A 17,846-nucleotide genomic window follows, 5' to 3' on the forward strand; every position below is an offset into this window, starting at 1 on the left:
GAACTCATGATAATCGGAAAGCAAACCTAAGACCTAATTAGTTGAGCTACCTCTTAGAGTTAATAAATATTAATTTTATTATTAGGCTATGTATAAAAGAAATATAAGTGTCAGAAAGAAAATAATAAAAATTAATAAGTGAGGCTCTTGATTTAATAAAAATATTGTCTTGTAAAATATTTTCTTTCTCTTGAAAAATTTAAGTTATTTTTACTTTAAATTTATTTTTTCACCATAAAATATTTTCATTCACCAATTGTTTTCTTAAAGTTAGTGAAAGATGAGAAAAATACGTGATGAAGTTAAATTAAATTTACTGGTGCAATTAAGTGTAAGGCTTAATTTAATTATATGGCTACACGAAAAACCACTCACATCCGTAATCTGTGTGAGCAGCCCAAATCACGACAAAGCCCAGCCCATAATTAAAGAACGAAACTCGGACTCGCTCGCTCCTCTCTAAAATCCATCTCCTTCCTCGTTCTCAATTTTCCCCACCATCTCCTCCATTTTTCAATCAGAACAGCAGGCTAAAAGAATAAAATAGAAGGAAAAAAAAAAACCCTAAAACTAAAGAGCGGCACACACAGATAATCCGTCCATTTATCACTTGTGAGATTGAATGATAATAAAAGCAAACACATCAGTAGTAGTTATTGACTTGACAGTGATCAAATTGTTGGACAATGGGAGCAAGCCGCAAGTTACAAGGCGAGATCGATCGTGTTCTAAAGAAAGTTCAAGAAGGCGTCGACGTTTTTGACAGTATCTGGAACAAGGTCGCTAACTGACTCTCCCTTCTCTATCGCTATCTCTCTTAAATATTTTTTGTTTGATTTTTCATATTTTTTAGCTGCCAAGAAGTAACGAATTTAGAGCCTAAAAATCAATTTGAGAAGTATTGTTTCAGTGAGCTTTCTTTTTCTTTTTTAGATGTGTTTGGTTGCTGAGAAAACGAAGGAAAGTGAGTTTTGGCGGAATTTCATTTTGTTTTCTCTTTTTTTAAACGTATAATGAATTGTTATTTTGTGCGGATGGATTTATAACGGTTAGTTTGTTAATGCTGTGATTTCATTGATTGTGTGTGTTATTTTTGTTTCAGTTATTATTATTTTTTTAATAATAAGTTAAAATAAAAAAATAAATCCCCAATTCTGTATTTCGTTTTTTGGTATTATTATTTGATTTTTATTTTGTGTTTGTCATCGGAAAAATGGTAAGCTTCTCTGTATATTTTTGTTCTTGTTATTTTGTTTTCTTGGTTTAAAAATTGATTTATTGATGTGATGTAGTGATGATATATAACTTTTACTCTTTGCTTAATTGAGTTTTCTTGCACCTTTTGTTTTATTTTATTTTGTAGTATTTTGTTTGTTTGTTTTTCCTTCTCCAATTTGGTTGTTTATGAATGGGTTATTGCTGTTTGTAGGTTTATGATACGGACAACGTGAATCAAAAAGAAAAGTTTGAGGCAGACTTGAAGAAGGAAATCAAGAAACTGCAGAGATACAGGGACCAGATCAAAACATGGATTCAATCCAGTGAAATAAAGGATAAGAAGGTCACCCCTCTTCATTTTTATTTTCTGGTTATTGTGTTTGAATCATTTCAGCCTTGCAGATTTGAGTTCCTATTATGAATTATAGTTGCTCAAACGAGAAAAGTTACCCAGCCTTTTAGTTTACTCTTAATCAATTATTTAATCCAAGTTTAGATATCAAAAAGTACTGTTAGTTTGGGTTATTTTGAGTCATCAAGTTGGTTATAGATGAAGGGACACTTTTTATTTATTTGATTGGGTTACATTTTTGAATAAATCAACTCAATGCAGCTAAGCCTGGATGGCTACATGTATCTACCTTGTCTATTTAGTTACATTTTGTGCTAAACTTTCTGCTAGCTGTTATGAGATTATATTCTTTATTACTTTAGTCACATGCCATTTTTGGTTTATCGCACCCCACCCCTCTCTAGGCTTTATTCATTTTACAACTGGTCTGTCCACATTATCTTAAACCATCTTCATGTTCATTGAGCTTTTCCTGAATAGATGTAACCTTCACCTTCGAACACATGTGTTCGCTTGTGTTATCATGCGCCACTCTTATCTAAAGCTTTGAGGATATTTGATAGTGCAGTCATTTTCCATGATAAAATGGCTATTCATTTCAGTGACGCATCGTGACATTTTCTTCCTTATTATGTATATTTGACACTGTTGTTGAAGCTGAGGTTGATCTTGCTTTCTTTTGAATCATGTTGTAGGTTAGCGCATCTTACGAGCAGGCTCTGGTGGATGCTCGTAAGACTATCGAGAAAGAAATGGAAAGATTTAAGATCTGCGAAAAGGAAACTAAGACAAAAGCATTTTCCAAAGAAGGGCTGGGCCAGCAACCCAAAACTGTAAGCATTGCATACTAACACTGCCTTGTTTTATGCCTGACCTTGAATCGAATCAGTCAAATGGGTAGTAAATTTGAGGCTGAGTAAACCATCAGATTGGTACCTTGGGAGCAATTGATGTGGTTACTTGGAACCACATTACTCTGTGAGGCAATCCCTTCTTAGGGTGATGTAATGTGCCATGACTGCTAGTACTTTCTCAATCTGATGAAGCCTGTTAAAGGGTTTCTAATTCATCTCTATTATCTGGCTTACATATTTGGTGCTTTTTATTGTTTGCTTTGTGCTTAAATATGTTTTTCTTTCCCTCTTCAGTGTTTACATGTGCAGACTTGCAGAAGTAGCTCAATTTAAAAAATTTTGAGCTATTAGTGGACATCATTGACAGCATAGAATTGAGGTCTTCGTTAAATGGATTTTCTTATTCATTTTTTGCTCTTTGTGGTATTTTTGGAGGAATGCTGTCTTTTGGATTTGAGGCCTTGTTGTTGTTGTTGTTGCTGCTGCTTCTGCTGCTGCTGTTAGTGTTCATCATTGGACTTGATTCCATCTCCCTGTAATTAGAAGTTTTATTTCCAATCTTGAAATTGCCTTTTGGGTTTTGTATGTGTTCCATATCTTTCATCTTTATAAGTTAACAAAAACTATTATTAAAAATGTAAAATAGTTCTTTTTTCCAAGATGTCATAGCTTTTGCAATCAGAATCGCTTAGTATGCGTGACTTTTTTATTATTAGGATCCAAAGGAGAAGGCTAAATCAGAGACAAGGGATTGGTTGAATAATGTGGTATGTAAGTAAGCTGTTTGATTTGCTTTCTTCTTATCTTTATTTCTGAAAGTGTATATAAAACAAAACAGTTCTGACTTTTCAAATTTCATTTCTTTGAGCTGGTATTATAAAATCTTTCATTATGACTTGTAATTGACCTGCCCCTCTCTGGTCCTACTGCATGTGGCATGAGGAGCTAGTTGATTTTGCTTGCTAATTAATGCCCAAAGCTTTATACTTATCCCAGAAAAAAAAATCAATGATATAGAAGAACTATTGAAGCTATAAATAGTTTATGGCTTAGAGATCTGTGATCTGCCTGATAGCATTTAAAATAGTAAAGCTTTTCCCTTCGAGATAATTCCTTATTCAATACTAAAACATTTTTTTCCATTTGATTCACCAACTATGCTTATAAACTTTTAATTGTCTTAAACTCGTCCAAAATGAATGCCTGTTAGTCACATGAGAACCTCATCATTCATACCGAATCTGAAACTTTGTATCTTGAGAACAAGTACTGGACCAATTTTCAAGCGATTAAAATTACTCCATTATATGTCAATTTGGTCTGGAAAATGTGGTTTGAAATGAATAAAACTTATTTTTAGTTTGACATCATCGAGTCTTAAATTGAAGTCCTTTTCTGTTTTATGAATTCTTATTTCATTAGTGGTTTTTTAACTTGTTCTTCCTTAAGTAGGTTGGGGAACTTGAATCTCAGATTGATAGCTTTGAAGCTGAGATTGAGGGGCTTACTGTTAAGAAAGGAAAGACAAGGCCACCCAGATTGGTAGGACAGAAAAGGAAAATGTAGTTTTTAGAATTTATATATTCTTCCTGTTATAATTTTTTGTTTTCTTCCTTTTTTTTGACAGACACATTTAGAGGCATCCATTACACGGCACAAGCTTCATATAAAGAAGTTAGAGTTGATCCTGAGGCTACTAGACAATGATGAGTTGAGTCCTGAGCAGGTTAATGATGTTAAAGACTTCCTGGATGACTATGTGGAACGTAATCAGGTTTGTGTTTTTTAACCTTTTCTAACAGCACACAAATTTTTTATCATGCTTATTGTCAGAGGCATCATGCATTCTCTTGTGGATTTTCCCATGTTAAACGGTATATTTTCACTTCACTTCAACATTCTTGATGGGACATCACATTAATATTCTTTCTTTTTATGTCACTTCAATTCTATTTTTATATGTTATCTTTTTTGTAGGAAGATTTTGATGATTTTAGTGATGTTGATGATCTTTACAACTCATTACCATTAGACAAGGTTGAATCTCTTGAAGACCTGGTTACAATTGGTCCTCCTGGTCTTGTGAAGGTAAACTTTAATGGGTGGCAGCCTGTGCTTCTAACTACTTTGCCATTTTAGAGATGGGAATGCAGTCATCTTTTGTATGTGTGGTTGTGCTTGTTTTCTCTTTTTCTTCTAACATTCAATGGAAGAATAATATCAGCTTTTTTCAAAATGTTTTGTTAACCCATTTTTTTTCCGTTATTTTTTTGTTGTTGGTTGGTGGGTGGGTGGGGGTGTTTCCTTTACTCAGTTTTGTAATAAATTTCTTTTTTCCGCTGCAGGGTGCCCCTGTTCACAGCTTAAAGACTTCCTTGGTGACATCTGCTCCTCAAATGCCTGTATGTCTATACTCTATCTAGGATTGTTATCCTATTATATCTTTAGCTTTGAATTAATGAAGGATCTCAAGAGACATTAGTGGTTTTGATTAAGCCTTCCTTTTACCTATTTATTATTAGAGAGGTTGTGTTCTTCTTCTTGTGTTGATGTGGCAAGCTACAAGGCCTGAATCAGATGTACCTTGGTGATCCAGTGACATGCATGGGCCAATGGATATTTGTTAGGCTTTAATTAGTTGCCAAGGGAGTTTTCATTATATTTTGCCTTAGGATTTAGTTGGACCTGTGATACTAGGGCTTCTGACTACGACACGCTCGATTCCTTCTTTATTTTGAAGTGAAGAAAGAAATGTGAAAGTTATATGTAATGTACATTGCTTTTGCTTTTGGCTTGTCTAACCCTTTTATTTGACATAATATAGTTGGAGCTTTATATTTATTGGGTTTAATAATGTTTTATATTAGTTTGTTTGGTCTAGGCTGTTATTAACTGTGTTAAACTCTGGATTAATGGCAAATAGTTGGTTTTTTTTTTTTCAGAATAACTTACGTTTGCTTTATCTTGGGTCTATATATACCATATATTCTCACTAGCTAATTGTTATTACGTCTCCACTTTTTATAGTTGATTTTAAGCCATAGTTGGATTGAATAGCTTATTCCGTGTCTAGAGAAGTGTTTTGGAATCGCAGCTTTTTCTCATGTTGTGTATCACTGGTATTTTATTTTCATTTATATCTTATAAAACCAGGACTTTACCACTTCTACTATCTGCTCTTATTAATTCCCTAATTCCCTAATTCCATGTCAATTTTGTGCTTTGTCCTAACATTGTTGCTATGTCTATGGAATGATAACTCTTTTTCAGGCCACTGTTGCTTCTACTCATCATGAGGGTGCTGTTGTTCAAGATCAAGCTGATGATACTACTTCACAGGATAGTAATTCTGATATTGTTGCAAGAACTCCTCCTGCCAAAAGTAGCATGGTTGGTTCTTCTGCTGCATCAACACCCACTGGGAACCATGCACCTATTTCTGTGAATGTTCAGGCTCAAACATTGCCTGGTTTGCCAGCAGCTTCACCAACTCTTCCTGGTTCAAGTGTCTTGGAAAATGCAGCTCCTTCTAATCCTTCTTCTCCTGCAACACTTGGCAATTCTATGAAGGAGGAAGAAATTGCAGGCTTCCCTGGCCGTCGATCATCACCTTCTCTTGCTGATGCTGGATTAGCAAGGGGCATTGGTAGAGGTGGCCTCTCTAGCCAGCCCTCGTCTGGTATCCCCCTCAGTCCTGGTGTTATTCCTAGCAACGGGGCTCATGGTTCAGTACCTTTAGCTTCTGACATTGCAAAGAGAAATATTTTGGGAACTGATGATAGAATTGGGAGTGCTGGAATGGTGCAGCCTCTGGCTTCCCCACTAAGTAGCCGAATGATCTTGCCTCAGGCTGGTGATGGAACCAGTGCAGTTGATACTAGTAGTTCTGGTGAAGCTGCTACTATGGGTGGCAGAGTTTTCTCTCCTTTGGTCACTGGCATGCAATGGAGACCTGGGAGTTCCTTTCAAAATCAGAATGAACCGGTATGCCACTTGTTTTAACACTGTCTGTTGTCCTGGTGTTTATAATAGCATAGGGGTGCGAGTGTGAGTTTGTGCGCAAATTTATTTAAGAGGATATTGGTGCAAGGTGTCTTTTTTTTTTTTAACTGTATAATCCCTCATTTGTCAAGGACAAGTCCAACCGCAAACTACCCCACCCAGCTGCCTCCCTTTCACCCTAATCAAACCTTGGGGAGCTTTATTTTGTGGAGCATTGGCATTAATGTCAATGGCTTTTTTCTGTGATCGTCACCATCCTTCTAGTGGAATGAAGGCTCAAGGTGTAACTAAGCTGTGTTTATTGGGTGGGCCAAATAATGGGACATTTGGAAACATAATTGAAAATATTTGAACTTCTGTTTTTTAGCATACATGGATTAACTTATTAGATCCATTTATTAGCTTAGTGACTGCAATTAAGCTATTAGCATAAATGCCAATTACTTTTATCTGGTCTTGATCCTAGCTGCCTCCTTGGTGCAATGGGTGGTCACCACCATCCTACTGCAATGGATGCTCTAGGTGTTAATTAAACATTGTTTCATGGATGGACCAAGAAATGGGATATTGGAAATGCTGTTGAAAATATTGAAATTTCAATTTGCAGAGCCTGTATGCGTAGCATATTTGATGCAATTTTTAGTTTAGTAAGTGACTGAAATGTTCTTTGTACACCCATCCTTTTTGGAAGCTGATAATGTTGACTTTTTTACAATCATTGGATTATATATCTATCTAAGTTCTAATTCATTTGAAATTGAACATCTCTGTTAATAACCACCAGCATTAATAGTGTATTATAACTTTTATTGTTGAATGGGTGTTTTTTATTTTTTTCATGCAAGCCGGAACTAATTTGATGTGTGGCTAGTCAACTAAAATAACATGTGCATGATAAGATTGCCAACCAATGGAAAATGCTATAAGATTCAGACTCACCCTAAATTCTTCCTCCAATGTCAATTTGGTCCTTTCTAGTGAAGGTCTTGATAACGGACCAGGATATGATTGGTGTATGTATAAGATGCTTAATCATCTGAAGAAAATAAATGAACAAAACAAAACAAAACAAAACAAATCTTTCCTATGCAACTTAGTTTTTATGGTGTCCTCACTGTCATGCATTTTGCAAATACTTTATTTAGCTAAATAGCCTAGAGATGGGATTTTTTTTTTTTTGAAGAAGAGGGTGGAAAGATCGAAAGAGGGAGGGAAGAAATTTCTACCATGCACAACTGCTGGTGGTAAAGAACTGAAAATAAGAGCAAAACTAGAGGGGAAGAGTGAGGAAAGCTGGATGAGTAAACTTCACTGAGAAATATTTTGATAGCTCACTGGCTTTTTTTAATATTAACTTCATTTGGTTTTTTGTAATGGACAAATGACAGTAATTTTTCATGCCAAATGTTTAGAATTTAGCTTCATGACATGAATTGTCCATGTCAGAAAGTGTTGATTAATTTTTCCTCAAGTTCAATTAAATTATGGGGTTTTGTTATTAAGAAATTATGTCTAAAAGTTATGCCATGCTGTTTTAAATGGTATTGCTGCTGCAGGGCCAATTTCGTGCAAGAACTGAAATAGCTCCAGATCAAAGAGAGAAATTTTTGCAGCGTCTTCAGCAAGTCCAGCAGCAAGGTCACAGTAACATTCTTGGCATGCCGCCTCTTACTGGTGGGAATCATAAACAGTATTCTGCCCAACAAAACCCCCTTTTGCAGCAGGTGCTTTTTCTTCTTTAAGATTTTTCATTCCCTGTCATTTCCTTTGTTTGAACAACTCAGCTTGGAAAAATAAGTTAGAGTGAAAGATTTTGTAGGGTGCTGTTTCATGATTTCAATGTCAGTTTAGCATAGTTGTGAATTGTAATTATATCGTGCTATTTTGTGGAGTTGCGTATATATTTCATTAAATATAAATCTCTTGTAGATTTGTGAGAAGAAATTTGTTAGCAATCAGATGTAACTAATACAAAGCTTTTTTTTATAGCAGCTGATACCATTTCCATTCATTTGTTGCTTGATCACTTGACCTTTCCATTGAGCTTTATAGGAGAAATATCCATATTTCTTCTAGTATCGCTCTTTTCTATTTTTACCTGGTTAGTTGATAACAAGGTTTTATGTGAGTACCATTGAGCTTTATAGGAGAAATATCCATATTTCTTCTAGTATCGCTCTTTTCTATTTTTACCTGGTTAGTTGATAACAAGGTTTTATGTGAGTACCATTGAGCTTTATAGGAGAAATATCCATATTTCTTTTAGTATTGCTCTTTTCTATATTTACCTGGTTAGTTGATAACAAGGTTTTATGTGACTATTTTGGCTTTGCGTTTAGATTCTTTAAATTCAATATAACTATAGGTGTAGAAGAAGCTATACACATGCATGAAATAATATTTTGATCATCGTCTTAATCGCCAATGTTGATGAATTATATTCTGTTCACAGAAGCTTTTGTTTTTGTTTACATTCTGTTGATAATCCTATTCCTTCTGCATTTCCAGCTTCCATGCATAAAAGCTTAGTTTGACACCTGTTGTTTTTTTGGCATGCTGTCTGATTACATTTGCAGTTTAATTCTCAAAGTTCATCCGTCTCTCAAGCTAGTTTAGGACTTGGAGTGCAGGCATCAGGTTTCAATACTGTTACATCTGCTGCTTTACAGCAGCCAAATTCCATCCATCAGCAGTCTAGTCAGCAAGTTGTGATGTCAAGTGCTGTGAAAGATGCTGGTACTCTTCATTCTTCAATTAACGTGTCATGATTGGAATTTGGAAACACTATCATAAATGGGCTTACATTAATTCCATGAGCAAATGATGCAGAACTTGGCCATTCAACAGTTGAGGAGCAGCAGCTTAAGCAGAATTTACCTGAGGATTCAACCACTGAATCTGCTCTTACATCTGGGCTTGGAAAAAGTCTTGTGAATGAGGATGAACTCACATCTCCATATGCAATGGATACTTCTGTATGTAGAATATTTCCTAATCTTGCCTGCCGTGTAGATTTTTTTTGTTTTAAGTATTCCACATGCATCCCATCCTGCTCTACTAGGGCTAGATTTTAAATTTCCCTGACTGTAAAAATTGAAATTAATTTCTTACCCAGATATAGTTTCAAGTTTGGGGCTTTCACAGCACCACCTACCCACAGGACCTTTCCTGATATTTTTTATTAGTATTCTTATGGGCTTTGTTATTTGAATTTGATATCCATCACCGCGGTGGCTTAACTGTTACCAGCACAATGAAATAATGATTGTCTGTTGAATTTTGAGAGCCCCTCTATTTTTTGATATTGTATCCTCAGCATGTCCTCTCCCAAATTTGTTTTAAAGTGGGGACGGGGATGGGAGGGATTCTCTGTGAGGTAATGATTGGGTGACCCCTCCAATTACAAATAGACTTGGTTGCAACTTGCTAGCTGTTATCATATTTCATAACTAGAACACCTTTTAATTTTTGAATGTGTATTTCACTGTAACGTGCAAATAATTTGTCATGAGTTCATTTTATCTTGCAAACTGATGCTCTCTCTCTCTCTCATGCACATATGTGCACGCGCACACACAAGAAGCATATCCATACCTTTAAATTTTGGTAGTTGTGTTTATCCCATCCAAGGTTTACTTTTTTCATATCTTTTGCCAGTAAAGAGATTCATATGTTGAGATGAGTTATCCCATATACAGATTTTATGAATTAACATGTAGATTCTACGTTAACCATGGATCTACTCAGTAAAGTCAATGTGCTGGGCCAGGTTTCTTTTTATGAAGCCATTGCATTTTTTGTTTGGAAATTCTATGCCACCAATTGCCTTGTAAGCACTTTATTGTGGTTGACAATTTGGTAGTGTGTGCACCTTGATAGTCTACTTAGGGTGACTGAAGTTGCTTTATAATGTCTTTGCTGCAGGCTGGGGCATCTGGTTCCTTGACAGAGCCTTTACAAGTGCCAAGAGATATTGATCTCTCTCCAGGGCAACCCCTACAATCCAGTCAACCATCTAGTGGCCTAGGTGTTATTGGCCGGAGAAGTGTTTCGGACCTTGGTGCCATTGGTGATAATCTCACTGGATCTGCTGTAAATTCTGGGGCAATGCACAATCAGTTATACAATTTACAGATGCTTGAGGCTGCATATCACAAGCTTCCTCAACCTAAAGACTCAGAACGAGCTAGGAGCTATATTCCAGTATGGATGTGCAATTATCTTCCTATTATAGCACCTTTTAAACTATGGGCAAATATTGTTTATGGTAATCTCTCTTGTTTGTCTGGACAGAGGCACCCGGCAGCCACCCCTCCTAGCTATCCTCAAGTTCAGTTACCAATGGCAAGTAACCCTGCATTCTGGGAACGTCTAAGCATGCATAGTTATGGAACTGATACCTTGTTCTTTGCTTTTTACTATCAACAGGTGATGTGGCATGCTATGTTGTTTCATTACTATGCAGTTTTTGTTTCTGTCATACAATGACTGCAAGTTTCTTCTCAAGCCAATTATCATGTGCAGAATACCTATCAGCAGTATCTGGCTGCGAAAGAGCTAAAGAAGCAATCTTGGAGATACCACAGAAAATACAACACCTGGTTTCAACGGCATGAGGAGCCAAAAGTTACTACTGATGAATATGAACAGGGGACATATGTGTATTTTGATTTCCATGTTGGCAAAGACGACAAACAAGGATGGTATGCTGATTTTGATTTAACTCTCCATCTGGTTTGCATTGCTGCTGAACTTTGTGTTATGGAAAACTCTATACAAACAGAAAGTTGTACGTAAAAATCTTCTCAACTGATTTTACAAGTGATGGTATTGTACAAGTGATTTACCGCATACAAGTGACTTATAAAATCATTACATTGAATGTTCTTTTTGTTAAATTTTTCTGTATAATTTTTTCTTTGTATGTGATCTTTACTCTTGTATTGCATGTGTGGTCAAATTATATTTGCTTGTGTATAAGGATGAGATCAAATTATTTCATCATATAAGACTTAAGGATGAGATAAAATTGTTTAATGATATAAGAGGATGAATGGTCCATCATATTAGATTTTCAAAGGGGGTTTTCACTTCATTAGGCTGGTGGGTAACATTGGTGAAACGTTGTGGAAATGTGCTTCTACCTTGGCATGTCAGTTAAAGTTATTCTATATTATTTTCCTTTACATATTAGAATGATTTCAACATTCAGAAGCTTGCACACATGAACAGACATGGTTGCATGTGTGAATTTATTGCATGTTTTTGTCTAAATACTCAAATTAGGCCAATGTAGCCAAGAATTTGTTATCAGTTTGATTTTCAATCTATTTCAAATCAATCCCTCATATCTATATATACATTGCAGCTCATCTTCAAAAAAAATTGAGTTCATTTCAATATAATTTGACTGCGCTTGTGGTTCTTATGATCTCTGTTTTTGTATGTTCAGGTGTCAAAGAATCAAGACGGAGTTCACTTTTGAGTATAACTATCTTGAAGATGAACTCATTGTCTAGAAGATGTGCATTACTAGAAATATCGCTTGTTTAACCCTTGGTATGTGCTTGTGCCAACTTTTCTTGTTGATTTCATAGTCTTTTAGTTATGAACACTGTTGCATATAATGTGATTTAGTCTTTCAATAGTTGTTCAAGACTATTGGACGAGTGTTATTTATATCTGTGTGTGCATGAGCATGCAGAAAGACTTGAATCCTCTAGAATAACTGTTCCCTGTCAGCTATAATTCCTATGGATTTCCATCCATATAAAACCCACTTGAGACTGAATCCTTCAGCGTGCTACCTGGGTTGGCCGTTTCTCATCATGGGACTGAATTCACTGATCTGTAGCTTTTTTCCATGCTGATCAAATGCAAGTTTGACTGATGAACATATTAGAGCTGGATATTGTAATATAGCAAATGTGTTCTGTCACCTCGGAGATAACATTACATAGTTGCTTGTTTTGATTTCCGTCCTAGTAAATATCAAAGAACTTCAGGCATGCTGTATTGCAATTCGTGCATGACTTTTTCGTTGAAATATGTTATTCGTCTAAAATCCTGCAGTGGTGGTACCCGTTTTCTGCTTTTATATTTAAATACCCTGTTTGGGGGCTGTGTATGCTCCGGAGTTTCAGGAAAATTTAAATTTTTTTGCTTAAAATTAATTTTTTTAATGTTTGTAAATCGTTTTGATGTGATGAAGTTAAAAATAATTTTTAAAAAATAAAAAATAAAGATTTGAAGCATTTTTATATTAAAAAACTTTAAAAAACAGCCGCAATCATGCTCCTCCTAGACACTTTATAAGTTTCTAAGCATACCTGCAAGCTGCTACTACTGTGAGCATTTATCATCATTGAATTTGAATATATGTTTTGGCCTCTCTCCTTGCAGATGATTGCTTCTTGTGAATTCGTAGCGTTACAATTGAATTTGGCGGCGGTGAGAATCACGAATTCGGGTCTTAATTCATTTTCTTTGGTACACTGGTTGTTAGATTCCATGTTTTTTTTCATTTTTTTGGAATTTGTAATTGGCAAGTGTAAGACAGACATGAACTTTTCTTCTGAAGCATATTAATCCAAACAATTTCTTTAACCCTTTCGTGTATAAAAAATACTGGAACACCATTCTTTCTTTCTTTTTTGTTCTTTTTTTAACTGTTTTTTTCACCACGGCGCAAGACTCGGGTGCACTATGGAATATTTTGTGTAGCTGAGTTAGCCTTATTTTTTTTTAGCCTTTGAAAAATTATCTGATTGTGGTCTATTTTTTCCGCAATGCTATGGTGACTTTGTTTCAAGTCTGATAATTTATTGTCTTGTTTGCTATAACATATCTGCGATGTATAAAAATATCAGCATTGTATATATATATATTGCAACATTAGAATTAATTTTTTATATTAAAAAAAATTAAAACGATCAAATTCAACACAAACAGAAGAAAAATCTCTTTTCCTTAATTTACTATTCATACGGGGCATGGAAAAGTGAGATTTTATCCTGGAAGTTTTTACTCTTTTATTTTCGGTCTTCGTTTTTTTAAGAGTTTTAATTATAATTCTTAACTTTATTTGTTTTATGTTTTAATTTTTAAAATGGAAAGGAGAGAGTCGTTGGAAAAATGGAGAGGAGAGAGTAAATGGTTAGATGGCTGCATTTTGATCTCTAAAAAGATAGACTTTTTTTATATATTAACGTTATTAATGGGGTTATTTTGAGGAGATGAGTTTTATTAATATATTTTTAATAATTCATGTCGTCAAAAATAGTAGATTGAGTTTTGGAAAAAAAAAATCTATTTCATTTTAATTGTGATTTTTTAAAAATATATTTTTAATTAAAATTAATGTAATATAAATTTTTATATGAAAAATAAATAAAAATAAGTATTTATAAATGAAAAAAATACTTCTACAAAATTAAGATTTAAAACATAATTATATACAAGATTCAATACAAGCAATAAAAATTATTCAAATAATTAAATAATTTTTTTATTTAATAAAAAAAAAAAATTACCACAATATCATACCATATGCAAACTCAATCAAAGACTAAAAAGTAATAAAGTATTGATTTAGTGATTAACATACCGAGATATTCTTATAAGGATAAAAACATGTTAAGAGGAACAATCATGAATCTTGAACAAAATTAATTTTACTTTTTAAAAGGGTTTTACGGATACCTGAATAATAATAATAAAATTTCAAAGACTAAGAAGCAGAAACATAAATACAAAAGTGAAAAAACATAAGATTTTAACCTTTATTTTCGTGAAAGTTATTAAACAGAACTGTTAGACTAAACTTACTTCATTGAAAGATACTAGTCAAGCTTTATATCTCTAATTTTGTCAAACTTTCTTATTAATGTATTTTCAAGTTTTTTTTTTTTTTTGTTATCTTGCCACTTTTGTAAAGACCATTGTCATATTTTATTATAATAAAATAATAATTAAATTTAAAACATTGATGTTTGTGGGAGACATCCTTGCATTTTGGATGAAACATGTAACATCTTTCAATAATTAAAACTACTCATCCTCTGTGTATTTAGATGATTCATCGCATTCTCTTTCATCTAGCATGTCACATGTCATCAACAATGGGACAACTTGTTGTCAATGAGTTTTTATTTGTTTTTACTCTCTCCCATAAAAAATGCAAATTGGTGTTCTTGTTTTTGTTATTTGTGTTTTTGGTTCTTGTTTTTTTTTTATTCTTGACTCTTTAATAAGAGTTTTATTTCTTATTGATTTAAATTTTCAATTTCAATTAACACAATTTTTTTAATGCAAATTTATTTTTTAATTTTTGAATTTTTTACTTGACCCTTTTATAAAAGCTTATTTTTTTTAATTTTATCATTTAATCCAAATTTATTTTGTATTATTTTTTTTAATTTTATTCTCAATTTCTATTTTTTTCTTCTTGTTTGAGTTATTTTTTTATTCAATTTATCTCTTCCAATGAATAAGTGTAATTATTTTTCGATTTAGTCCTTCAGTTTTAATTTTTTTTAAGTATTATTTATATATATTTATTCTTTATTCTTTGGATTTTTTTTTAATTATTTTATAAAAATTTTATTAATTTTTAATTTCACTATCCAATACAGATTTATAAAATATTATTTTTATAATTTATTTTTCTTTTTAATTAAACTGTCTAATAAAAAAATTAGTTACTCTTTATTTTATTATTTTTTATTTATTTTTCAACCGTAATCTTTTAATTATTTCATATCTTTTTGTGCAGTTAATTGTTTTCCCCCGTAATGTTCTTCCTTGTTAGTGACGCTGTCTAATTTTCTTTATCTTCTTTTATCTGATTTGGTGCTTCCTTTGATTTTTTCTTAAGGTATTGTCATCTTTTTTTTTATATATAAATATTTTCTAATTAATATCATTATTTTTTATTATATAATTAAATTAAATTAAATTAAATTTATTAAACTTAGTTGATATTATAACTCGAATCATTAATTTATTTTATTTTTTAAATTTACATTTGCATTAATATTGTTTTGTATATATATATATATATATAACATTTGTATCAATTAAATGTAGTTTTTTACGAGAAAAACATGTACTAGCACGGGCCCATTATAATGTCGGCTACCGACCGTTTGAAAAGCATGGAAAGTGGGGAAACTTCACTTTTATTGTTCTATTTAATAATTATAACAACAGTATCACGACGAAAAGTTTTTTTTGCTTTTATGTTTATTTTAAAAAAAGTTTAAATTTATTTTATTTTTTACTTCAAATTAATATTTTGATAGTATTTTTAGATTATTTTAATATATTAATATTTAAAATAATTTTTTTAAAATAAAAATATTATTTTAATATATTTCTAAATAAAAAAACTTTACAAAACAATTATCGCTACATTTCTGGTAGAAATAACCTAGTTTTTTTTTTAAATTATAATTTTATAAATATCTTTTTCTAAGATTTTGATATCAAATAAATTAATGAAATTTTTTTATTTATAAATTTTTGAAATGTGATGAAATGAAATCTTATTAAAATCATTTAATGAGCAAATCTTTAACTTTGAATTAAAATGATGCCGCACACATCATTTTGTATTAAAAATATAAGATAAAGAAGCCTAATGCAAAACAAAATTTAAACTTTTTTTTATTGTTAAAACTCATAGGGATTATGTTTAATTAGATTGGAAATATAGACTTGGACCATTTGGCAAAAGCTAGGAATAAAAATATCTGCTCAAACTTTACATTTCATGTGAAAGCTAAATATTACAAATAGTTTTTAGATTTTTTATTCTGAAATAACATAAACACATTTTAACTATATTATTACCAAATACCTTTAAACTAAAGAGAATTGCTACAATATTCAGTTAAATAATATATATTTTTTTTTATTTTTTTAAATATTATAGTAGTATTTGGTATTGTCATAGAGGTTATTTTTTGTTTAAAAATATATTAAATAATATTTTTTATTTTTTAAAAGTATTGTTAACATAAATATATAAAAAATTTAAATAAAAAAATTTAATTTTTTTTTAAAACATATAATATCTAAAATATCGGATAAGCTTTTGGAAAAGTCAGCATAGTTGCTTGATGGAATAACATCGATTGTAAACAAATAAATAATGTAGTAATAATTATAGCCATGGAGAGAACCTTGCAAAAGTAACTTGAGTTGCCATACTTTTAATTAAGTGGGAGCCACGTCATTCCCATGCTATACACCGTCACCTTCGGAAAAGAAGCTTGCTGATGCTTGAGATTGTTGGAACTTGGAAGGATATTTTTTTAAAATATATTAAAATAATATTTTATTAAATTAAATTTTGATATTAGTATTTTAAAATGATATAAAATTATAAAAAAATAAATTTCAACAATATTTTTTAAACAAACAGTCTCTTATTATAATTTGATTTTATTTTCTCCAAGTAATGTTGTCTTGTGAAACTATTTTTTTAATATATATATAATTTAAAGGATGCACATTCACGAAAATATAGAAGAATTTAATAAATTTCATCATGTATCAGCATTGAGATTTGAATATAAAAAAATAATGAATAAAGCAAACTTTATTTTTTAAAAATGCATATTCTAATTTTCATAAAAACTTAAATAACATTCACAAAATCAATAATTTGGTAATCTTAAATGCATCTTTCAGTTCATTAAGGTAATCTTAAATGCATCTTTCAGTTCATTGCTTCCTAAATCAGTAAGGGAAAAAGAAGATTGAAAGAAAAAGGCATCCTTCATAACTTTTACGAAGTATTTATTATATCCTCCCCTAAAGGATAATCTGGCATTGAAGATTTCATGCTTGTTTAGAGTTGTGTTTACATCAAAATTACAATATTTTTTTTTAATTTTTATGTGTATTTCAATTATTTTAATATTTTAATATTAAAATTTTTTAGATATTTTTATTGCAAGTTTAAGTTTAAGGTTGAACCAAAAGATTGCATAGAATTTAAAAATGGAACAACTTAACCCCACATTGTGTGGTTACCCATCAAATCTTAATTTTATATTTTTTTAATCAAAACAAATGTGAATTCAAAGCATCTAATTAATTAATCTTGGAAGGATTTAGTTTTCAGTTCAATGCTTTTATGATTTCTATGATGAAACACACACAAATTTTGAAACATAAATCTTTTAAATCCTTACCTCTTAATCATTTATTTAGACATTGCTTCATTAGTACTAATACCTTAATTATACATTCATCTCTCTTATTTTCACAGTAAGACCTAGCTAGTAATGTTTTAAACCTTCACAAAAAATCAAAAACAGCTAAACCCTTCTCAATGATTTCTCAAAAATACTAGCCGTTAGGAGCCGTTCCTTGATATAATAGCCCCATTAGAGAAAGCGAGGTTTCTACAC

The 17,846-nt window shown here is 31.8% G+C and overlaps 1 protein-coding gene across 3 annotated transcripts; it reads left to right on the forward strand.

Annotated features, from left to right (window-relative positions):
• The first annotated feature begins 462 nt into the window (after positions 1-462).
• Positions 463-13,074, forward strand: LOC105132501 (general negative regulator of transcription subunit 3). 3 transcript variants are annotated; one of them, XM_011036047.1, is made up of 17 exons: positions 463-779; positions 1,430-1,561; positions 2,266-2,403; positions 3,141-3,191; positions 3,877-3,966; positions 4,052-4,198; positions 4,402-4,512; positions 4,770-4,826; positions 5,695-6,408; positions 7,983-8,150; positions 9,003-9,162; positions 9,256-9,401; positions 10,351-10,629; positions 10,720-10,854; positions 10,951-11,129; positions 11,879-11,985; positions 12,829-13,074. In XM_011036047.1, the coding sequence occupies exons 1-16, from the start codon at positions 687-689 to the stop codon at positions 11,943-11,945; spliced, it is 2,667 nt and encodes an 888-aa protein (XP_011034349.1). In that variant the 5' UTR covers positions 463-686; the 3' UTR covers positions 11,946-11,985; positions 12,829-13,074. The 3 variants fall into 3 exon arrangements, with proteins under 3 accessions (XP_011034349.1, XP_011034351.1, XP_011034352.1); XM_011036049.1 differs by having other exon boundaries at positions 9,057-9,162; XM_011036050.1 differs by lacking the exons at positions 463-779; positions 1,430-1,561 and adding an exon at positions 2,719-2,959 and having other exon boundaries at positions 2,323-2,403; positions 3,141-3,195.
• The last annotated feature ends 4,772 nt before the right edge of the window (positions 13,075-17,846 follow it).

The sequence above is a fragment of the Populus euphratica genome, unplaced genomic scaffold (genome assembly GCF_000495115.2).
Source record: "Populus euphratica unplaced genomic scaffold, PopEup_1.0 scaffold27.1, whole genome shotgun sequence".
In the NCBI taxonomy this organism is placed as follows: Eukaryota; Viridiplantae; Streptophyta; class Magnoliopsida; order Malpighiales; family Salicaceae; genus Populus; species Populus euphratica.